Source organism: Eschrichtius robustus, chromosome 11 (genome assembly GCF_028021215.1).
Source record: "Eschrichtius robustus isolate mEscRob2 chromosome 11, mEscRob2.pri, whole genome shotgun sequence".
NCBI classification, from domain to species: Eukaryota; Metazoa; Chordata; class Mammalia; order Artiodactyla; family Eschrichtiidae; genus Eschrichtius; species Eschrichtius robustus.
Genome location: NC_090834.1, coordinates 100,876,670 through 100,901,297, shown reverse-complemented (window position 1 = coordinate 100,901,297; position 24,628 = coordinate 100,876,670). Strand labels below are relative to the sequence as shown.

The 24,628-nt window shown below is 39.6% G+C and overlaps 1 protein-coding gene across 1 annotated transcript in view; it reads left to right on the top strand.

The window, feature by feature from the left end:
* NUP160 (nucleoporin 160) overlaps positions 1-24,180 on the top strand; it is a 59,317-nt gene extending 35,137 nt beyond the window's left edge. Inside the window, exons 23-36 of the mRNA XM_068555372.1 lie at positions 416-535; positions 11,592-11,687; positions 11,787-11,881; positions 11,979-12,075; positions 12,165-12,270; positions 15,783-15,943; positions 17,037-17,097; positions 17,932-18,042; positions 18,219-18,342; positions 19,334-19,435; positions 20,059-20,200; positions 21,707-21,832; positions 22,615-22,719; positions 23,183-24,180. Coding sequence (XP_068411473.1) covers positions 416-535; positions 11,592-11,687; positions 11,787-11,881; positions 11,979-12,075; positions 12,165-12,270; positions 15,783-15,943; positions 17,037-17,097; positions 17,932-18,042; positions 18,219-18,342; positions 19,334-19,435; positions 20,059-20,200; positions 21,707-21,832; positions 22,615-22,719; positions 23,183-23,272 — 1,536 coding nt within the window. The 3' untranslated portion in view covers positions 23,273-24,180. The remainder of the gene's footprint in view (positions 1-415; positions 536-11,591; positions 11,688-11,786; positions 11,882-11,978; positions 12,076-12,164; positions 12,271-15,782; positions 15,944-17,036; positions 17,098-17,931; positions 18,043-18,218; positions 18,343-19,333; positions 19,436-20,058; positions 20,201-21,706; positions 21,833-22,614; positions 22,720-23,182) is intronic.
* The last annotated feature ends 448 nt before the right edge of the window (positions 24,181-24,628 follow it).

Below are 24,628 nucleotides of genomic sequence, written 5' to 3'. Positions count from 1 at the left end.
TCTTCCCATTATGGTAGTTTACATTTCTAATTTTTTCTTGACATCCTGTTATGGAGCTTTTCAAACATAAAGAAAAGTTCAAAGACTTTCATACTAAACAATCATATACCCCCCACTCAAATTCTACAATTGTTAACATGTTGCTACAGTTGGTGTATCACAATTATCCATCAATTTTCTTATTAAAGTTTACTTTTTAACTAACAGCATTTAAGTTAAAAAGTTAGATAAATTAAAGGAAATATTAAATAATGCATCAGAGAATTTAGATATGACAGAAACTGCAAATGCAGTCAATGATCTTAAATAATTTTATTTCTTTTTTAGTTTTCCTTGGTACAAGAACCCTTGACTTATAGCACCTAGAAGTGGAACAGTCTATCATAAGTCATTTTGTATTCTTCTATTTTTCCAGGCTCTGGAATGTTTCTGCCAGGCAGCATCTGAAGTGGGCAAAGAGGAATTCTTAGATCGCTTGATCCGTTCAGAGGATGGGGAGATTGTGTCCACCCCCAGGCTGCAGTATTATGATAAGGTATATTCTGTCATGGTTTGGTCCTTCTTACACCACCCTGTGTACAAATGTAACAGGGCAGGGGTGGCAGATAAATTAGGAGTTTGGTATTAACATATACACACTACTATACATAAAATAGATAAACAACAAGGACCTACTGTATAGCACAAGGAACTATACTCAATATGTTGTAATAACCTATAATGGAAAAGAATCTGAGAAAGAATATGAATATATAGATATAGATAAATATGTATAACTGAATCACTTTGCTATACACTTGAAACTAATACAACATTGTAAATTAACTATACTTCAGTTTAAAAAAATGTATCTGAAATACATTAGTTTGGTATTTGGGGAGAAAAATAACATAAAAATTTAATCACTCCCTGAATCTCCAAGTGAAGAGAAAAATGAATTTGCCTAGAGAAATTGAAGAAACATATATTTTTAAATTTGATATATGTTTTTTTTGTTTTTTCTTTTTTTTTTTATTTGGTTGCACTGGGTCTTAGTTGCAGCAGGAGGGCTCCTTACTTGCGGCATGCATGTGGGATCTAGTTCCCTGACCAGGGATTGAACCGTGGCCTCCTGCATTGGGAGCACGGAGTCTTAACCACTGCGCCACCAAGGAAGTCCCTGATAAATGTTTTTAACTTAAATGAAATTCCCATCATGATATCATTTTGTTAGCTCTGTCATCATTAGAACTTTATTACTTAGTATTCATCTTGCTGATATCTCAAAGAATTAACTTGTAATGCTGTATTTAGCCTTAGTTTGTGATTTAGCCCTGGGTACCCCTCCTGACCTTTTTTTCCTTCTACTCTTTCCTCTGGTCACTCACTCAGCTATAACAGTAGTGGCCTTCTTACTGTCTCATAGAAGCCAACCACATACTCTATTCCCTTCAGGACCTTTCTCCCTGCTGTTCCTCATCCTGGAATGCTCTTCCTCCAGGTACTCAGGTTTCTAATGCCCTCATTTCATTCAGGTCTCTGCTGCTGTGTCACCTCCTGAGAGTTCCTCCCTGCCTTGCCTACGAAGAAGCAGAGTAGCTGTCGTGCACGTGCTCTCCTGCACACCTGCTCCTTCTCTCCCTTAGTGCACAGTGAGGTGCTGTGGGCAGTCTCTCTCCTTGCCCCGCTTTATTTTTCCTTCTGACATTTAGCCATGCTTGATGTTATATTTTAGATTCTATGTTATTTTTTTTTCACATCTTTATTGGAATATAAATGCTTTACAGTGTTGTGTTAGTTTCTGCTGTACAAAGTGAATCAACTGTATGTATACATATATCCCCATATCCCCTCCCTCTTGAGCCTCCCTCCCACCCTCCCTATCCTGTCCCTCTAGGTCGTCACAAAGCACTGAGCTGATCTCCCTGTGCTATGCAGCTTCCCAAGAGCCATCCATTTTACTTTTGGTACTGTATATATGTCAATGCTACTCTCTCACTTCATCCCAGCTTCCCCCCCCTCCACCGGTGCCCTCAAGTATGTTCTCTACGTCTGCGTCTGTATTCCTGCCCTGCTGCTAGGTTCATCAGTACCGCTTTTTAAAACTCCATATATATGCATTAGCATACGGTATTTGTTTTTCTCTTTCTGAGTTACTTCACTCTGTATGACAGATTGTTGGTCCATCCACCTCACTACAAATAACTCAATTTCGTTCCTTTTTATGGCTGAGTAATATTCCATTGTATACATGTGCCACATCTTCTTTATGCAGTCATCTGTCGATGGACATTTAGGTTGTTTCCATATCCTGGCTATTGTATATTGTGCTGCAATGAACATTGTGGTATGTGTCTCTTTTTGAATTATGGTTTTCTCAGGGTATATGCCCAGTAGTGGGATTGCTGGGTCATATGGTAGTTCTATTTTTAGTTTTTTAAGGAACCTCCATACTGTTCTCCATAGTGGTTGTATCATTTACATTCCCACCAACAGTGGAGGAGGGTTCCCTTTTCTCCACACCCTCTCCAGCATTTATTGTTTGTAGATTTTTTGATGATGGCCATTCTGACCAGTGTGAGGTGATACCTCATTGTAGTTTTGATTTGCATTTCTCTAATGATTAGTGATGTTGAACATCTCTTCATGCGTTTGTTGGCCATCTGTATGTCTTCTTTGGAGAAATGTCTATTTAGGTCTTCCGCCCATTTTTGGACTGGGTTGTTTGTTTTTTCATATTGAGCTGCATGAGCTGCTTGTATATCTTGGAGATTAATCCTTTGTCCGTTGCTTTGTTTGCAAATAATTTCTCCCATTCTGAGGGTTGTCTTTTTGTCTTGTTTATAGTTTCCTTTGCTCTGCAAAAGCTTTTAAGTTTCATTAGGTCCCGTTTGTTTATTTTTGTTTTTATTTCCATTACTCTAGGAGGTGGGTCAAAAAGGATCTTGCTGTGATTTACGTCATAGAGTGTTCTTCCTATGTTTTCCTCTAAGAGTTTTATAGTGTCTGACCTTACATTTAGGTCTTTAATCCATTTTGAGTTTATTTTTGTGTATGGTGTTAGGGAGTGTTCTTTTTTTTCTTTTTTTTTTTTTTTTTTTGGCTGCATTGGGTCTTCGTTGCTGCACACGGGCTTTCTCTAGTTGCGGTGAGCGGAGGCTACTCTTCCTCGTGGTGTGAGGGCTTCTCATTACGGTGGCTTCTCTTGCAGAGCACGGGCTCTAGGCGCGCGGGCTTCAGTAGTTGTGGCACACGGGCTCAGTAGTTGTGGCTCGTGGGCTGTAGAGCACAGGCTCAGTAGTTGTGGCGTACGGGCTTAGTTGCTCCATGGCATGTGGGATCTTCCCAGACCAGGGATTGAACCCATGTCCCCTGCACTGGCAGGCGGATTCTTAACCACTGCGCCACCAGGGAAGTCCATGAGTGTTCTAATTTCATTCTTTTACATGTAGCTGCCCAGTTTTCCCAGCACCACTTATTGAAGAGGCTGTCTTTTTCTCCATTTTCTATTCTTGCCTCCTTTATCAAAGATAAGGTGACCATATGTGTGTGGGCTTTCTGTCGTGTTGCGTTGATCTATATTTCTGTATTTGTGCCAGTACCAAACTGTCTTGATTACTGTAGCTTTGTAGTATAGTCTGAAGTCAGGGAACCTGATTCCTCCAGCTCTGTTTTTCTTTCTCAAAGATTGCTTTGGCTATTTAGGATCTTTTGTGTTTCCATACAAATTGTAAAATTTCTTGTTCTAGTTCTGTGAAAAATGCCATTGGTACTTTGATAGGGATTGCATTGAACCTGTAGATTGCTTTGAGTAGTATAGTCATTTTCACAATGTTGATTCTTCCAATCCAGGAGCATGGTATATCTCTCCATCTGTTTATGTTATCTTTGATTTCTTTCATCAGTGTTTTATAGTTTTCTGAGTACAGGTCTTTTGCCTCCTTAGGTAGGTTTATTCCTAGGTATTTTATTCTTTTTGTTGTGATGGTAAATGGGATTGTTTCCTTAATTTCTCTTTCTGATCTTTCGTTGTTAGTGTACAGGAATGCAAGAGATTTCTGTGCATTAATTTTGTATCCTGCAGCCTTACCAAATTCATTGATTAGTTCTAGTAGTTTTCTGGTGGCATTTTTAGGATTCTCTATGTATAGTATCATGTCATCTGCAAACAGTGACAGTTTTACTTCTTCTTTTCCAATTTGTATTCCTTTTATTTCTTTTTCCTCTCTGATTGCTGTGGCTATGACGTCCAATACAATGTTGAATAATAGTGGCGAGAGTGGACATCCTTGTCTTGTTCCTGATCTTAGAGGAAATGCTTTCAGTTTTTCACCATTGAGAATGATGTTTGCTGTGGGTTTGTCGTATGTGGCTTTTATTATGTTGAGATAGGTTCCCTCTGTGCCCATTTTCTGGAGAGTTTTCATCATAAATGGGTGTTGAATTTTGTCAAAAGCTTTTTCTGCATCTATTAAGATGATCATATGGTTTGTATTCTTCAATTTGTTAATATGGTGTATCACATTGATTGTTTTACATATATTGAAGAATCCTTGCATCCCTGGGAAAAATCCCACTTGATCATGGTGTATGATCCTTTTAATCTGTTGCTGGATTCTGTTTGCTAGTATTTTGTTGAGGATTTTTGCATGTGTTCATCAGTGATATTGGTCTATAATTTTCTTTTTTTGTGATATCTTTGTCCGGTTTTGGTATCAGGGTGATGGTGGCCTCGTAGAACGAGTTTGGGAGTGTTCCTCCCTCCACAATTTTTTGGAAGAGTTTGAGAAGGATAGGTGTTAATTCTTCTCTAAATGTTTGATAGAATTCACCTATGAAGCCATCTGTCCTGGACTTTTGTTTGTTGGAAGATTTTTAATTACAGTTTCAATTTCACTACCTGTGATTGGTCTGTTTATATTTTCTAGTTCTTCCTGGTTCTATCTTGGAAGGTTGTACTCTTCCAAGAATTTGTCCATTTCTTTCAGGTTATCCATTTTATTGGCTTATAGTTGCTTGTACTAGTCTCTTATGATCTTTTGTATTTCTGTGGTATCAGTTTTAACCTCTCCTTTTTCATTTCTGATTTTATTGATTTGCGTCCTCTCCCTTTTTTTCTTGATGAGTCTGGCTAAAGGTTTATCAATTTTTTTTATCTTCTCAAAGAACCAGCTTTTAGTTTTATTGATCTCTGGTATTGTTTTGTTTCTGTTTCATTTATTTCTGCTCTGATCTTTATGATTTCTTTCCTTCTACTAATTTTGGGTTTTCTTCGTTCTTCTTTTTCTGGTTGCTTTAGGTGTAAGGTTAGATGTTTATTTGAGATTTTTCTTGTTTCCTGAGGTGAGCTTGAATTGCTATGAACTTCCCTCTTAGAACTGCTTTTGCTGCGTCCCATAGGTTTTGGATTGTTGTGTTTTCGTTGTCATTTGTTTCTAGGTATTTTTTGATTTCCTCTTTTATTTCTTCAGTGGTTTCTTGTTATTTAGCAGCGCACGGTTTAGCCTCCATGTGTTTGTGTTTTTTACTGTTTTTTCCTGTGATTGATTTCTAATCTCATAGCGTTGTGGTCAGAAAAGATGCTTGATACAATTTCAGTTTTCTTAAATTTTCCAAGGTTTGATTTGTGACCCAAAATGTGATCTATCCTGGAGAACGTTCCGTGTGCACTTGATAAGAAAGTGTATTCTTCTGCTTTCAGGTGGAATGTCCTAAAAGTATCAATTAAGTCTAGCTTGTCTGTTGTGTCACTTAAAGCTTGTGTTTCCTTATTTATTTTCTGTCTGGATGATCTTTCTATTGGTGTAAGTGGGGTGTTAAAGTCCCCCACTTATTGTGTTACTATCGATTTCTCCTTTTTTGGTTGTTAGCATTTGCCTTATGTACTGAGGTCCTCCTATGTTGGGTGCATAAATATTTATAATTGTTATGTTTTCTTCTTGGATCAATCCCTTGATAATTATGTAGTGTCCCTCCTTATCTCTTATAACAGTCTTTATTTTAAAGTCTATTTTATCTGATGTGAGTATTGCTACTCCAGCTTTCTTTTGATTTCATTTGCATGGAATATCTTTTTCCATCCCCTCACTTTCAGTCTGTACGTGTCCTTAGGTCTGAAGTGTGTCTCTTGTAGACAGCATATATAAGCGTCTTGTTTTTGTATCCATTCAGCCAGTCTGTGTCTTTTGGTTGGAGCATTTAATCCATTTACATTCAAGGTGATTATCGATATGTATGTTCCTATTACCATTTTCTTAATTGATTTGGGTTTGTTTTTGTGCGTCTTTTTCTTCTCTTGTGTTTCCCGCTTAGAAAAGTTCCTTTAGCATTTGTTGTAAAGCTGGTTTGGTGGTGCTGAATCCTCTTAGCTTTTGCTTGTCTGTAAAGCTTTTGATTTCTCCATCAAATCTGAATGAGATCCTTGCTGGGTAGGATAATCTTGTAGGTTTTTCCCTTTCGTCACTTTAAATATGTCCTGCCACTCCCTTCTGGCTTGCAGAGTTTCTGCTGAAAGATCAGCTGTTAACCTTATGGGGATTCCCTTGTATGTTATTTGTTGCTTTTCCCTTGCTGCTTTTAACATTTTTCTTTGTAATTAATTTTTGATAGTTTGATTAATATGTGTCTCGGAGTGTTTCTCTTTGGGTTTATCCTGTATAGGACTCTCTGCGCTTCCTGGTGTTGATTGACTATTTCCTTTCCCATGTTAGGGAAGTTTTCAACTATAATCTCTTCAGATATTTTCTCAGACCCTTTCTTTTCCTCTTCTTCTTCTGGGACCCCTATAATTCGAATGGTGGTGTGTTTAATGTTGTCCCAGAGGTCTCTGAGACTGTCCTTAGTTCTTTTCATTCTTTTTTCTTCTGCTCCCTGGCAGTTATTTCCACCATTTTATCTTCCAGCTCACTTATCTGTTCTTCTGCCTCAGTTATTCTGCTATTGATTCCTTCTAGAGTATTTTTAATTTCAGTTATTGTGTTGTTCATCACGGTTTGTTTGCTCTTTAGTTCTTCTAGATCCTTGTTGAATGTTTCTTGTATTTTCTCCATTCTGTTTCTGAGATTTTGGATCATCTTTACTATCATTACTCTGAATTCTTTTTCAGGTAGGTTGCCTATTTCGTCTTCATTTATTTGGTCTTGTAGGTTTTTACCTTGCTCCTTTGTGTGTAACATATTTTTTTGTCATTTCTTTTTGTTTGTTTGTTTTTTTGATGGGTGGGGCTGTATTCCTGTCTTACTGGTTGTTTGACCTGAGGCATTCAGCACTGGAGTTTGCAGGCAGTCGGGTGGAGCCAGGTCTTGGTGCCTAGATGAGACCTCCTGGAGGCCTCACTCCGATTCATATTCCTTGGGGTCTGAGGTTCTCTGTTAGTCCAGTGGTTTGGACTCAGAGCTCCCACCACAGGAGCTTGGGCCCGACCTTCAGCCTGGGAACCTAGATCCCACAAGCCGTGTGGCATGGCCAAAAACAATAAAAAAATAAAAAGGAGCAATACAATAACAAAGAATAAAAAACAAAATAAAATTAGAAAGATAAAAAATATATTAGGAAAAATAGAAATATAATTGAAACAATTGCAACAAGGTAAAATAAAACCATAACAGAAAAAAGAAAAAAGGTGGGGGGGGGGGGAACAAGCCAAAAGGAGCAGAACAATAACAAAGTATAAAGAATAACATAAAATTAGAAAAATAGAAGATTTATTAGAAAAAGTAAAAATATAAATGAATCAATAAGGTAAAACAGAACCCCAATCTAAAAGAGGAGAAAAGAAGAAAAGAAAAAAAAAAAAGCCTTGGCTATGGGGGAAGAGTTTAGGTGGGGATGGAACTTAGGCAGCGGCGGGGTTTAGGGTAGGGTGGGACCTAGGCGGGTGGGGGGGTGACATCTGAGCATGGGGCAGGGCATAGGCTTAGGACCCACTCGGCTGGAAAAGGCCTTGGGGGTGAGGCCTAGCCAGGGTGACGTTCAGTTGTGGGGCAGGGCCTCTGCTTAGGACATGCGTGGAAGGGGAGTGGCAGCACCTCCCCAGGAGGGCCTCTGGAGTGTGGGGTTCAGGAGTTTGGAGTAAGGCCTTGGGTGAGGGTGTGTGGGTGGGGTTTAGGCCCGGCGTGTTGGAGGGGGTCTCAGAGGGGGTCTCCGAGTGTAGAGGTGGGGCTCTGGGTGGGGTGTAGGGGTGGGGCTTGGGCTCTGTGCTGCAGGAGGGAGGCTCCCCGGGAAGAGGATTGGGCCCCGGAGCCCAACAGGCTCTCCGGTGCCTAAGTGGACAGGGAAAGTGCTGGCCGTGTTCCCTTCCATTCCTCTGTGCCCCCCTCTCCCCCCGCAGTCTCCCCCAGGGTCTCCCCCATCACTGCTGGACCCCTAACCATGGGTAGGTCCCACTGGGTGTAGGAACTCCTCCTCTCCCCCAGCCGCCCCCCAGGGGTGCCAGTCCCATAGATCCAGCCTTTACTTTTGCTCCCGCTTCCCTCCCTCCCACTTCCTCAGGACCCGCGCGGCTGGAGGGGGCCTAGGTGGGCAGAAGATCAGGCCCAGATCTCAGCAGGCTCCCGGGGGCCCAGGTGGGCAGGGAAACCTGGGTACTCTCCCTTTTGATCCTCTGCCCTCCTAATGGTTCACCAATTTCCCCCTTCGGGTGTGGGATCCCTCCCCCTTCCCCAGGCGCCCCTCAGGGGCGCCAGTCCTGTCCCGCCTCCACTTCTCCTCCCCCCTCACTGCCCCCCACTTCCCACATCCTACCCGGTCGCTGGGGGTTCCTCCCATCCCCTTAGATGTCCGTGGTCCCCCACCGGTTCCTGTAGGTGCCCTAGTTGTGCGGAGACACGAATTCCGCATCCTCCTAGTCTGCCATCTTGACTCTGCCCCTAGATTCTATGTTATTTGTTTATCTGGATTTCCTACCAAAAAGTAAATGCAACAAGAGCAGGCTTCACAGTTTGTTCATTGCTTGTTAAAGAGATAAATGAATTTTTACGGAAGTAGATTTGTAACACTTAATAACCCTCTGCCATTCTACTAATGAGAAAATTATTTTGAATTTTAAGTGAAGATTTTTAATCTGAGGCCAGATAGGTTTGAGCTATCAATACATCCCCTGAAAATACGTGCAAAGCGTTTTGTATTTTTTTCTGTGGAGACGCTCCATAGTTTTCATCACTGAAAAAAAAAAAACATAAAAAAAATCACTGCTCCAGTGGACTCACTCACAGAAGAAATAAATCAAGATGTGCTAATGTTTACTATCAGGATTGACTCTGGTGCCCTTATTTGGTCCTTTCACCAGGTGGTCATTTGTCACTTAGTCTTGAGGTCGGCATCTGAGGGAAGAGTGAGTCACAGCGAGGGGCGGGGTTGCAGAGTGGCACTCTCGCTCATCCACTTGATTTCAGTATGTTGGCGTGGTTAAGCTGATTTACACATTATATTGCTTAATTGTAATGAAAATGACCGGAAAAAAAAAAAGAATGTGTATATGTGTATAACTGAATCACTTTGCTGTACGGCAGTAATTAACACATTGTAAGTCAACTATCCTTCAATTAAATAAATAAATAAATAAAATTTTAAAATAATGAAAATCACATTCACAGTATGGACTTGGCTTTTAAAAATTCCTGTGAAGGGACTTCCCTGGTGGTCCAGTGGTTATGACTCCACACTGCCAATGCAGGGGGCATGGGTTCGATCCCTGGTTGGGGAACTAAGATTCCACATCCCGTGCATGGTGTGGCCAAAAAAAAAAAAAAAATTCCTGTGAAGCAGCCAGATTGAATATAATATTAACAAAGTACATACGAACAAATGAGGATAAGATAGGGCTGGCATTCCTACGTTTGATATAGGCTCTTCATCAACCACATTGCAAGGTAAAAACAACGACGGTCTATAATCAGGTCTGAGAATCAGCCAGAAACGATTGAGCTTTTCAAGAATGCCACTTTAAAATCTAACTAAGTGTACCTTGAATTAAAATGTCAATTCAAGATAGTAGGAAGCCATGCAAATAATCAAGGCATCCCGATCACCTATGGTGGAGTATAAATTGGTTACAGCCACTTTGGAAAACTTTTTACCTACTGGCTCCAATCTTTGACATGCCCTCTGACCCAGTAATTACAATTTTAAATATATACGGAAAGATATACATGTTTACCAAAAGAGATATGTATGTATGTTCCAAGCAGCGTGTCATAAAAGTCAGGTACTAGAACCAATCCAAGTGTCCATTAACAGAATGGATCAATGGATTATAGTATATTCTTTCAATGGACTACAACACAGCAATGAAATGAATTGCTGAATGAAATAACATAGATCAGTCTTACAAACATGTTAAGCAAAAGCAGGCAGACAGGGCTTCCCTGGTGGCACAGTGGTTAAGAATCCATCTGCCAATGCAGGAGACACGGGTTCAAGCCCTGGTCTGGGAAGATCCCACGTGCCGTGGAGCAACTAAGCCCGTGCACCACAACTACTGAAGCCCGCACGCCCTAGTGCCCCTGCTCTGCAACAAGAGAAGCCACCGCAGTGAGACGCCCATGCACCACAACGAAGAGTAGCCCCTGCTCCGCAAGTAGAGAAAGCCCACGTGCAGCAGCGAAGACCCAACGCAGCCAAAAATAAATCAATAAATAAATTTATTTTAAAAAAAATAAAAAGGCAGACACACACAAAAGAATACTATAGATCCTATTTCCATGAAATTAAAAACAAAACTAATAAAAGTCAGTGGTGGCTGGAAGGAGTCACGCGGGGGCTTTGGAGTATTGGTATATTATAATTCTTAACTTGGCTGCTGGGAACATGGGTATGTTTACTTTGTGAACATTCAACCAGCTATGTACTCAGGATTTGTGTACATTTCTAACTATGTTATACTTCATTAAGAAGTATAACCTTAAAAAAAAAAAAAAACTGTAAGCATCCAGAAGAAAAAGATGTTTTTATACTGCTAATAAGGCCGAAAAACCAAATAATCAGTAAGTACTAATAAATAAAAATAATAATTTTTAAACTACCTTTATCTTCATCCTTAAGAAATTTATATTTTGAAAGTGTTATTATACATGTTTTTTAGAAATGTGTGTATATAGTATAAGTAAATGTCTGGGGAGTGTACTCAGACATTCTTAATAGGGTGGACAATCAAAAAAGTTTGAAGAGTACTATCCTATGTTGTATTAGAAATGGGTTATGTCAAACATTAATGTGTTCCCTTTAGGGTTTTTATAAGGCTGTGGTGCTAATTTACTAGGCTTTAAATTCATCTGTGACTTAAACAGTTAGTAGGAAAAGTTAGTAGTGAAATTATATTTGTTCATTCAACAAACATTTACTGAGAACCTATTATGTACTAAACACTGAGGGTAGAGCTGTGCACAGAAAAGACCAATAAAGGGTTTTAGAACAGGTGTCTTATTTAACAGTAGAATCTAAAGGGAAATCTTAAATATTAACCAAATAATCTTGTCCATCTTGTTGTCAGCACCTTTGATTTAATCTTTACCTTACCTACTTATCTTTCTAATTGATTTTAAATCGTATTCCAATTTGAAGTGCACTGTACCATGTTAATATTAATGGAAATTTCTTCTTCTATTTCTCCTTAGGTTTTGCGTCTGCTCGATGTCGTTGGTTTGCCTGAACTGGTTATTCAATTGGCTACATCAGCAATAACTGAAGCAGGTGATGACTGGAAAAGTCAGGTAAGGACTAACTGTAATCTAGTTACTGCCCTTGAGGTTTATCATGGATGTGGTGTTTTAATTTCTATTGTTCTTTTTTCCCCTATGTTTGATACTTAGGCTACTTTAAGGACATGCATTTTCAAACATCATTTGGATTTAGGTCACAATAGCCAAGCATATGAAGCCTTAACCCAAATTCCTGATTCCAGCAGGTAATCAATCTCACAGTCTTATTTAGAGGAGGCAATTTACCAGCCCTGTGTAATCCACTAGGAAAATTTACCCTCCTATCCCTTTCTTTCCTTCTAGACAGTTAGATTGTTTACGGCAGCTGGTGGTAGTTCTTTGTGAACGCTCACAGCTACAGGATCTTGTGGAGTTTCCCTATGTGAATCTGCATAATGAGGTAATTTTATTTAATCCACGGATGACTGGACACAGCTGTGGTGGTTGTCATGCTGGCTACTAACTTTGATATCTGATTGCCTCCTTTAGGTTGTGGGAATAATTGAATCACGTGCGAGAGCTGTGGACCTTATGACTCACAATTACTATGAGCTTCTGTATGCCTTTCACATCTATCGTCACAATTACCGGAAGGGTAAGCAGTCGAAGCATACAGTCTTTGTGGAGGCAACCTTATCAGTTGTATCGTGTTTTACAAAAAATATTATCTGTTTGACTTACGTAATTTTTACCTTATTTTTACCATTGGACAAGTGTTCTCTACAGGCATTTGGGGAACTTATGTTTAAGTTCAAGGTTAGCTTCACCTTTTTGTGGATTACCTGTTAGCCCTATAAAGATAGGCAGTTCTCGTGAATTCCCTGGTGGTCCACTGGTTAGGACTCCCCGCTTTCACTGCCGAGGGCGCAGTTTCAGTCCCTGGTCAGGGAACTAAGATCCCCATAAGCCACTCAGCACGGCCAAAAGAAAAAGGCACTTCTCCCATTCTAGAACATTCTTGAGGCATTTCTAGTTAGATGGCATTCTGTGTGTATCTTCCATCTAATTTTATTTTTTATCATTATTTTTTTATAATTTTTTTTTGTTTTTTTTGGCTGCATTGGGTCTTCATTGCTGCACACAGGCTTTCTCTAGTTGCGGCGAGCAGGGGTTGCTCTTCGTTGTGGTGTGCGGGCTTCTCATTGCGGTGGCTTCTCTTGTTGCAGAGCATGGGCTCTAGGCGTGCAGGCTTCAGTAGTTGTGGCGCACGGGCTCAGTAGTTGTGGTTCGAAGGCTCTAGAGTGCAGGCTCAGTAGTTGTGGCGCACTGGCTTAGTTGCTCCGTGGCATGTGGGATCTTCCTGGACCAGGGCTCGAACCCGTGTCCCCTGCATTGGCAGGTGGATTCTTAGCCACTGGGCCACCAGGGAAGTCCATTCCGTCTAATTTTAAAAGAAATGTTACTTCACTAAAGGCCCCTTGAATTCTTGTGGCTGGTTTTAATTTCCTGTACCATTTTGCTATTGGCCTTTCTTTTCTCTTATTTTTGCTGATCCTTTTGAGAGTAAGTTGTGGACATCATGTCTCAGTACATAAATACTTGCATCTCAAGGACATTTCCTCATATAACCTCAATACAATTATCAAATTGAGAACATGTAACTAATCTTGTGAATTAAATGTAAATGTGGTGCTCTTATCTGATGTGCTATTCATATTTAAATATTGCCAAACATAATGGGTTTTTTTTTTTAATTTATTTATTTTTGGCTGCGTTGGGTCCTCGTTGCTGTGTGCGGGCTTTCTTTAGTTGTGACGAGCAGGGGCTACTCTTTGTTGCCGAGCATGGGCCTCTCATTGTGGTGGCTTCTCTTGCTGCAGAGCATGGACTCTAGGTGTGCGGGGCTCAGTAGTTGTGGCTCACAGGCTTCAGAGTGCAGGCTCAGTAGTTGTGGCGCATGGGCTTAGTTGCTCCACGGCATATGGGACCTTCCCGGGGCAGGGCCCGACCCCGTATCCCCTGCATTGGCAGGCGGATTCTTAACCACTGCACCACCAGGGAAGACCAATGATTTTTTTTAATAGTACATTTCTCCCATACTGTCCTCACCCCCTGATCTAGGATCACATCTTGCATTTAATTGTCCTGTTTAGTCTCCTTTAATCTGGAGCATTCTTTTAGCCTTTGCCTTTGATGACATTGATATATTTGAAGAAGAAAGGCCAGTCATTTTTGTAGAATGTTTCTAAATTTGGATTTGTATGATGACAATGAAGTCGTTATCAGGTCAGATAAAATAAAGGGATTACATATCTGTTTTAAGATCATATTTTACAAGATGACCATTGTGGTTACCCTTTGGAACCTCTAACATTTTTATACCATTTTCACTCAGAATTTTTTATTAGGTTTCTTACTCATTTTCATTGGAAAGAATGGATGGAAGTAATTCATAGGCATGTTCTTAATATTCCTAATGGTAAAATATATTTGCATATTCTTTTTCTTTTTTTTTTAAATAAATTTATTTATTTATTTATTTTTGGCTGCGTTGGGTCTTCATTGCTGCGCAGGCTTTCTCTAGTTGCGGTGAGCAGGGGCTACTCTTCACTGCAGTGCGTGGGCTTCTCATTGCAGTGGCTTCTCTTATTGCGGAGTACGGGCTCTAGGCTCATGGGCTTCAGTAGTTGTGGCTAATGGAATAAGTTGCTCTGTGGCATGTGGATCTTCCTGGACAGGGCTCAAACATGTGTCCCCTGCATTGGCAGGCAGATTCTTAACCACTGCACCACCAGGGAAGTCCTGCGTATTCTTTGAATAATACAAGAAAGGAAAAAATAGATGATTCAAGATCTATTACTGCTTTCACAATGACAACATCCATTACACCAACCTGATTAAGACCAGGTTAGCTAGATTAACCTTCAGGTCTTTCTGGAGCAAGGCTGTTTTTCTGACAAAATGTCTTACATATTGCAGGCACTCAAAAATATTTGTTGGGATGAAAAATAGTTTGATTTGATTTGGAAACTGAAAGGGAATTTTAAAATCTGTTTAGTTTCTGGAGTCCCATGCTGTCTCAGAACAATGTTTTTTCAATATTTCATTCAACCTATGTAACTAAAGCATTATAAAAATAAGAGTGTATGATCTTGGGGGACTTCCCTGGTGGTCCAGTGGTTAAGACTCCACACTTCCAGTGCAGTGGGTGCAGGTTCAGTCCCCGGTCGGAGAACTAAGATTCCACATGCCACATGGCGCAGCCAAAAAAAAAAAGAGTTTATGATTTGGACAGAGCACCCAAATCCTGGGTGGGGAATAGATGACAATATGGCTGAGACTAGTCCTCTGTACTGTCTGGGAATGTAGTATCTAAACATCAAAAGTAACATTTTAGGTGTTTGGGGGATTTTTTTTTTTTTGGTGGTGGTGGTGGTGAAGTACATATACATAAACTTTACTATCTTAACCATTTTTAAGTATTTAGTAGTGCTAAGTACCTTCACATTACTGCATAACCAATCTCCAGAACTCTTTTCATCTTGCAAAATGGAAACTATACTCCTTAAACAACAACTTCCCATTCCCTCCTCCCCCATCCCCTGGCAGCCAGCATTCTATTCTCTGTCTATAAATTTGGCTACCAGAATCATATAGTATTTGACTTTTGTGACAGACTTATTTCACTTAGCATAAAGTCTTTAAGGTTCATCCATGTTGTAGCAAGTGTCAGAATTTATAATATTCCACTGTATGGATATATCACATTTTTCTGGAAACTTGGATGTTTCCATCTTTTGCCTGTTGTGAATAATACTGCTAGGAACAAGGATGTACAAATAATTCTTCAAGACTCTGCTTTCATTTTTTTTTTGGGGGGGGGTATATACCCAAAAGTGGAATTGATGAATTATAAGGTAATTCTATTTTTAATTTTTTGAAGAACTGCCGTACTGTTTTCCATAGTGGCTATACCAGTTTACATTCCCTGCAGCACTACACAAGGGTTCCAATTTTTCCACATTCTCACCAGCACATGATTTTTTGTGGTTTTAAGTTAAATTCAATTTTGTTTTAAATTTTAATGTTTCATAAGTGTAACAAACTCTCTGTGTATCTCTAAAGAGATACATTTTTGAAATTGTAATATCTATTATTGCCTCATAGCTGGCACAGTGATGTTTGAGTACGGAATGCGTCTTGGCAGAGAGGTTCGAACTCTCCGGGGACTTGAGAAGCAAGGCAACTGTTATCTGGCTGCTATTAATTGTTTACGCCTTATTCGCCCAGAATACGCATGGATTGTTCAGCCAGTATCTGGTGCAGTGGTATGAAAACTTTCCATCCTGGAATTTGGGGATCATTTAATTTATTTGGTTTGGTCCTTTGAAAACTATTACCTCATTTTGCTTCATTTCATTTAAAATTTCCACTGGGATATTTGTGGACTTAATATATTTTTGTAGCAATTCATTTGTTATATGTTACTACCCCTTTAGTTTCCAAGTTCGGAATTATTGTAGGAATAAGTATAACAGAGTGGTTTTGGAGTTAGACAACCTAACTTCATGCAAATTACTTAGTCTTTTACTGTCCAGTTAGCCTCTTGCATAAAATAGGGATGATGATAATAATAATGTCTACCTTATAGGATTGTTTGGGTATTAAATGAGATAATTCATGTAGAGCGCTTAGAACAGTGACAGTGTCTGGCCTGCAGAAAGTGCTCAGTAAATGGCAGCTGCTTTTATTTCATTCATTTTTGTTAATTTAATCTATTGTTACTATTTTAGGGGAGGCGAACCATGAGTTGTTTTTTTTTTGGCATGCTGATGGGGTCATATATTCCCAGCTACTTGTATTGTATAGTTCCTGAATGTACTATGCTTTTTCCTAGGGTTATGGGTAGAGAATGTAAGTCTGAAACCAAGGAAAGTCAAGTGGTTTATATGGAGATCAAATCTGTGTCCTTGGACTCAGTAACATATTTCAGCTAAGTGAGCCAAGTTGGCAAACAACTCCATTTCTTTGTCTAGTAGTTACAGTACTTTTGTGAGAAGAGCTGTGCTAGTTGAAATAAACATAATTTACGTTGAGAGAATTTGAGCCTGAAAGCTCTGGATCATAGTTAATGGAAAAAAAAAAAAGGGTATATATTAAAAAAAAATAAAAAAATAAAAATAAAAATAAAAGTTCCCCCACACACACACAAAAATGATATGAAAGTAAAATACTGATTTTTCAGGGACTTCCCCAGCGATCCAGTGGTTAAGACTCCGTGCTTCCACCACAGGGGCATGAGTTCAATCCCTGGTCAGGGAATTAAGATCCCACATGCCACACCATGCAGCCAAAAAATAAAATTAATTTTTTAAAAAACCCTAATTTTTCACAGTTATATCTCTTGTTTTGTCTTTTCAGTATGATCGCCCTGGAGCATCTCCTAAGAGGAATCATGATGGAGAATGCACAGCTGCCCCAAGTGAGTCAGGGATCTCATGCTGATTCTTTGCTGAAGAGCAATTATATTGTTATATTACAGTAGTATTATTTACATTTATTTTTTGTATAGTAGTTGTAATACTATGTATAATTATATTGTAGTATATTGTATATGTATGGTAGTTATGTTGTTAAAATATTGTAGAGTTCCTTCTTGGTAGTTTATTTTCAGTATTCTGCTAAAGGTTGTCTGGGAGCTCTTTGAAAACTTTGTATGCCTGTATGGGAAATGAAAATGCTTAAAAAAGAGTGTGTGTGTGTGTGTGTGTGTGTGTGTGTGTGTGTGTGTGTGTGTGTGTGTGTGTGTGTGTGTGTGTGTGTGTGTGTGTGTGCGCGCGCATTTGTTGTTTGTTGTGTTTAAATCAGCTTAGTACCAAACGTTTTTTTATCAGGCTCCTTTGGTATCACCGTGGAGGCATGATTTCCTTCCTTAAAGAGCCTGGGCTCTAGAGTCAGGCACAGTTGGTTTTAATTCTGCCCCTCACTTTGGGCACGCTCCTTTCTTACTGATAGAGAGAGCAGTGTTCCACAGTTGTAAGAGTTAATTGAAATTATTTGTGAAAGGCCTTGCAAGCGCCTCCTCATCTGCAGCTGTTGTCATTAGAGTCCTTTGATTTGACTCAGCTGTAGTGTGAGACCGGGATGTTGCTTTATTTTTCAAGTTAGCTTTTATTGAACCCCTTGTTTTCTCCCCACCTTCATGAAATTAAAACTGAATGTTACTTAATTTTTAGTGGAAATTGACAAGTTGAGTTAGTCTAATAGGCACTTCTTTGTACTTTGGGAATTGAAAATGTTTTTCTTTGGCTTATAGCAAATAGACAAATTGAAATCCTGGAACTAGAAGATCTGGAGAAAGAGTGTTCCTTGGCTCGCATTCGCCTCACTCTAGCCCAGCATGATCCCTCAGCAGTCGCAGTTGCAGGTAGGCATGCAGCACCAACAGCACATTTTAGGGCCGGGCAGTGGACATAGTATACTAGATGGGTATTAAAGCGTGTCATTGTTATTCTCAGGTATTCATCAAGGAAGCAGTCTTTGGGTTCAGTTCATTTCCATATGCCGTTGGGTGCACTAAATAGCTCTTTTCCATTTCCGCAGGAAGTTCGTCAGCAGAGGAGATGGTCACTCTCTTGGTTCAGGCTGGCCTCTTTGACACTGCCATATCACTCTGCCAGACTTTTAAGCTTTCCTTAATGCCAGTCTTTGAGGGACTTGCTTTCAAGTATGTATGAAATTGTCTTTCTGTAATCTTAATTTTCTAATGCAAAAATACTCTACTGTTGCTTAGTGTGAAGCAGTAGTCACACGAGCCGGTATCCTACAAGCCTGCTTTAAAGAACAGTTTCTGTGTAATCCGCACAATGATTTTTTTTTTTTTTTTTTTGAATCTTGATTTATAGCTTCTTTTGAGAAATCAGATCTGGCATTCCTGAGCCCACATGGCCACATGACAGTAGACAACCTGGGTTAAATAGTGGTGTCCATTTAGATAAGGCATATGTTCTCTTCAATCCTTTAGGACATCTAGTGGCCCCTGCAAACATTGTTAAAAAGTACTTCTTACTGAAGTTACATTATACCTAAATATTAGTCAAGTTGTTTGTGAGTTAGAAATAAACCATCAGTTTTTTGGTTTTTTTTAAATTTATCTTTGGCTGCGTTGGGTTTTCTTTGCTGCACGCGGGCTTTCTCTAGTTGCAGCGACCGGGGGCTACTCTTCGTTGCAGTGAGCGGGCTTCTCATTGCGGTAGCTTCTCTTGTTGCAGAGCATGGGCTCTAGGCGCATGGGCTTCAGTAGTTGTGGCACGTGGGCTCAGTAGTTGTGGCTTCCAGGCTCTAGAGCGCAGGCTCAGTAGTTGTGGCGCACGGGCTTAGTTGCTCCACGACATGTGGGATCTTCCCTGACCAGGGCTTGAACCCATGTCCCCTGCATTGGCAGGCAGATTCTTAACCACTGCGCCACCAGGGAAGCCCACCATCAGAATTTTTCATCATCAATTTTCTCTTGTAAGTAAATAATCTCAACACTTATTGATGGCCTTGTGGGTCATCCAGTTGTGTGGCTGTGAGGAGAGGGAAGAGCCAATACCCCAGGGTGAATTTAGTAATAGACTAGAGCTAAAGTTGTCATCTCGTCTCCAATTTCAGTAGCGAAATAATGTGGTGCTTTTCAGCAAATTAATTTACTCTTTGTGGAACCATTTTCATTGCAGATGCATCAAATTGCAGTTTGGAGGAGAGGCAGCCCAAGCAGAAGCCTGGGCCTGGCTAGCAGCCAATCAGCTCTCATCAGTCATCACCACTAAGGAGTCTAGGTACAGCCCTAGTCTTCATCCAACCCTGCAAGGGCTTACCCTCCGTGTCCTTCCCCAGTGTCTACCTGAATGTACTGCAGTGTCTTCAGAATCCTTCTCTAACAACCCTAACCCTCAGTAAACTTCCCTTTCCTGAATTGCATTTATAATTTGTATTATGCAGCTTAGCACTTTAGAATTATAGCATTTTACAGTCTTGAAGTCCTCTGACATTATTTTTCTAACCCTAAATTAACACCAGAATTACTATCAAAATACAGATTACAAGATATCACCCTAATCTTCTAAATCAGAACTACTGCATGATTCTAATGCTTGATCAGGTTTGGAAATAGTGGTCTGAGCCAATTTCCTTGTTTTAGAAATCTGGAACAAACAAGTAAAGTGAATTGTTTAGTTGAGTTAATATGCGGTTATTGGGAAATACAAGAATCCAAGTCATCTAGTTTCTAGTACCACCCCTAAGTCACATTGGCCCTAATAATGTTAGTTGTCATTTAGCTGTATTATCAATTCTGTTGTGAGTGTCTAAAGATTTTTTCCTTGTAAATACATGTTTTGAATGGTACTATAATTATCTATTAAGAATCTGGAACTCATAAGTCCTTTCTCCTTTTATCAAGTGCTACAGATGAAGCATGGAGGCTATTATCAACTTACCTGGAAAAGTACAAAGTCCAGAATAACTTATATCACCACTGCGTAATCAACAAGCTCTTGTCTCATGGAGTGCCTCTGCCTAACTGGCTTATAAACAGTTATAAGGTAAGTGGTATCTTAACTTGTAGAGAGTAAGAACCTGGTCTTTATCGTCCTGAATACCTTCATGAGATGATTAAAAAGGAAAAGATAGAGTGACAATTTATGGAAATATACCGACTTATATACTTATAGCTTCTCAGTCTTAGCTAAAAACATTAAGAACAGTTTACTTCAGTCCTGTGAAGTACTGGGTGTTTAGACTTAAAGTTCTCCGTGTTGGTGATTAAGTTAATGCATGCTTGTGTGCTCACTGAACAATGAGTATGTATTTAGAACAATGAGTATATATGGGACACAGCATTCACTATTCATTACTCAAAAAATTCACAGGAGTGAGTGGAATTCTTTTCAAATTCTGCAACAGTGTTTCTTTCAGTTTTTGTCAAAATTGGGTCCTTGGGCCACCTGCATTAAATTATTTTGATGGTGGGCTTCTTCAAAATATAGATTCCTGGGCTCCATCCCAGACTTACAGAATCAAATTACCTTGGAGTTGGGATCCAGGATCTATATTTTAACAAGGTCATGATTTGATTTGATGCATGCTAAGTTTGAGAACTACTGTACCTGAAATACATTGGGCACAATAGGAGAAGAGAATATAAAGCTTAAGATCAAGAAAGTTAACCTGTTTATTTTTAAGTTAGAAAGTAGAGGGACTTCCCTGGTGGCACAGAGGTTAAGAATCTGCCTGCCAAGGCAGGGGACATGGGTTCGAGCCCCAGTCCGGGAAGATCCCACATGCCGTGGAGCAACTAAGCCCGTGCGCCACAACTACAGAGCCTGCTCACCTAGAGCCCATGCTCCGCAACAAGAGAAGCCACCGCAATGAGAAGCCCGCGCACCAAAACGAAGAGTAGCCCCCGCTCGCCGCAACTAGAGAAAGCCCGTGCGCAGCAACAAAGACCCAATGCAGCCAAAAATAAATAAATAATTAATTAATTAATTAAAAAAAAAAAAAAAGAGAAAGTAGAGAAGGCAGCTAAGATGGTAAAAGTTAAGATTGTGATCAAATCAGAATATAGCAAGCGTAACTGACATAATTAGGAGAGCCCTTCCAAACTGAGGCTGTATCACTTTTCTCTCACCCTGAGTTAAATACAAATGTAATTCAAGCATTTAAAGTTGGTGATTCTTTTTAACTTCTTTCTCATTTGTCATTAATATGTTTCTGAGAATTAATGTGACTATGTTGTCTCTGGTACTCAGCATTTCTGAGAAGGTTTGTTGACTTTTACTACTGTGGAAACGAAGTAGGAAAGAATTAAAATGTGTCTTAGATCACAGAAAAGGTGAGGAAGGCCACTTAACAGAAAGGGCCTCACAAGGTGCCCAGAGGTAACTGGGCTCTTGGGAATCCGACCCTCATCCCAAGATAAGTAAACCAAGGTGTTCGTTTATTTATAATGAAAAGTATAAATGCCAGGGAATCAGACACTCAACATCCTTTCGTCCATGCCCAGGTAAGATGGATGTTGGTAAATGTTCTTAATTACTAACTTTTTGCAGAAGGTTGATGCTGCTGCGTTGCTCCGTCTCTACTTAAACTATGACCTTTTAGAAGAAGCTGTGGATTTGGTTTCAGAATATGTGGATGCTGTATTGGGAAAAGGACATCAGTACTTTGGAATTGAGGTAGGCTTGTATCCACATTTCCTTTTTAAACTCTTTTTTTTTTTTTTTTTAAGGAATTCCTTTATTTTTATTATTTATTTACTTACTTATTTAATTTATGGCTGTGTTGGGTCTTTGTTTCTGTGCGAGGGCTTTCTCTAGTTGCGGCAAGTGGGGGGCCACTCTTCATCGCAGTGCGCCGGCCTCTCACTATCGCGGCCTCTCTTTTTGCAGAGCACAAGCTCCAGACGCGCAGGCTCAGTAGTTGTGGCTCACGGGCCTAGTTGCTCCGCGGCATGTGGGATCTTCCCAGACCAGGGCTCGAACCCATGTCCCCTGCATTGGCAGGCAGACTCTCAACCACTGCGCCACCGGGGAAGCCCCCACATTTCCTTTTAATTCTGTATTATCACACTTTCCTTTTCCAAAGTTTTTTCAGATAATTTACATCTAAATTTCAGACTGGAAATAGTATCGTTCATTGACAATTTAGAGAAGAGTTTTGTTCAATGTGTTTATCCTTAATCAGCCTTAGCCCTACTTTAAGATAAAAGATGATATGAATTTAAAAATACATTTGATTTAACTAAGAAAAGGACCAGTTTCCCAGTTGAAAAGAGATGGGGGGTTCCAGTCATGTACTGCGTGCACACGTGTGTGTGCGCACATGTATGCATACACACACAATTTCTTGTTAAAAAAAGTAAAGCATTTCATGTTATCAAATCCTGTGGAAGTAGCTACCCAGAAGAAATGGTCCACTTTTCAGATTTTCTTCAAATAATAGATATTTTTCTTTTCAGTTTCCACTGTCTGCAACAGCTCCAATGGTGTGGCTCCCATACTCTTCCATTGATCAGCTTCTCCAGGCTCTGGGAGAGAACAGTGCCAACAGTCACAACATTGCAGTGAGTAAATCCTCTCCTGAGGCATTTTATATAAGCCCTTGCACTAGCAGTTACACCTTAAAGCTTGCTTTTCTGGTTCTCAAGGATTAAGGAGAGGGCGGAAGCCATTTATTGCCCTTCACGTGCTGCCCAATCCCTTTATGAGATGATTAGTTAAATCAGATATAACCTCTCTGGTTCTGGGAAGAGAGCTAATAAAGCTTTTATTAAAAATACTGGTGTGATTTGCATATTTAGAAATTCGTTAGGAAAACAGGGTTGGAGTATTGTATATAGCAGTAAAGTCCAGTTATATCAGTGGAGTCACAGAGCAGACTCCTATACTGAATGGTGGTTAAATGAAGCACAATGGCTAACATCTTTATTAGGGGAAATCTGGTTGCTGAAGTCAAAGTGATTGATAACTTTAGGCTTTTTCAGTCCTTGACCTATTCTCCAATGATTCCCTTCTTTTCTCCTACAGCTGTCCCAGAAAATACTTGACAAATTGGAGGACTACCAGCAAAAAGTTGATAAGGCAACACGGGATTTATTATATCGTCGAAACTTGTGATCTGGATGGTTGCCCAGCCTTTGTAACTGCTTGGTGCCTCTTAGGGCTTAAGACTTTACCCAACAGGAAACCTGTACTCCAGGCCAGTTTTTATACCTGTAAATGATGTGTACAACAGCCAAGTCTGCATTCTGCACAAGAAAGAAGGGCAGATGAGTCACAGGACCTGTGCTTGCTGGTGGTGCTAACACACAGTTTCTGGTTTTCAACCTTGGTCTCAGACAGCTGCTTTTGTATATGATTCACAAGCTTTTTTAGAGTTTATATTTTTTTAAACTACCGACATTCTTTATCTGCAAATTAAAACCCACCTACACTTTCCAAAACAGCTGATGGTTGTTGGTTCGTTGTAGCTGACCACCAAAAGCAGTCACTGCAAATCCTTTCATTCTTCCATATCACTTTTTGTATTTCAGTGGAATTATTTTGGTCCAGAACTGACATGTATTTTCTGTATTGCAAACAGAGGCTAATGATTTTGCATACCCTTTTCATTATTTATCGTGGAGTTTTTTTATGATCTTCAATAAAGAATTAAGTAATTTGCCTAGATTAAGCCTAACGTGATGACCAGCTGTTAAGGAAGATATCTTTTTTTTTTTTTTTTTAAAGGAAGATATCTTGAATCTGGTTCTGAGGCTAAAGTGGAATAAACTCTTAGCTAAGAAAAAATTGAAAATTTATCATCTGTAAAAGTAATAGATTTTCAAAGTAAATTCCATTAACCTCTATGATTTATGATAATCAAGCCGGACTTGATCATACAGGCAGTCTAATAATGTATTGGACCAAAATATAAACTTTCCTGGTCAGATTCAGAGGCATTCATGGCTACAAATTTGGGGGGGACGTGAAAAAATAAACTCTTGAATTTTATTCTGTATATTAAAATTTATCTTTTAAGGAAACCATCTGTACAGTACTTGCTTGTATGCCCTTTGATCTTTCTTGAGTTTTTCATAAGCATTTAATTTTTATGTCAATACCATATTTACATTATATATTTTAAATAACAATGTGAGTTTCCCTGTGGTACTGTTATTGGTAGATATTGCGGTATGCGACTCTTTTTTCACATTATCTCTGCCATGATTAATGCGAAGTGTTTGATGCAATTAGGGGCTGCAAGAGGTCTTGCCTTTCCAGCTCCATAAACTTGTGGCTTCCAACTGTAGCAAGAAATATATTTTGACCTGTATACACATATATAACCAAGAGAAGGCTTTCACAAAATATGTATCCTCACTTGATATATTTTCATGAGTGACTAATGGATGATAACCTACAACCTGAAAAATTTCAAACCCTGTTGTAGCCATTTCTGAAAGATAAGAAGTAGCTCAAGACTGGCCCTGT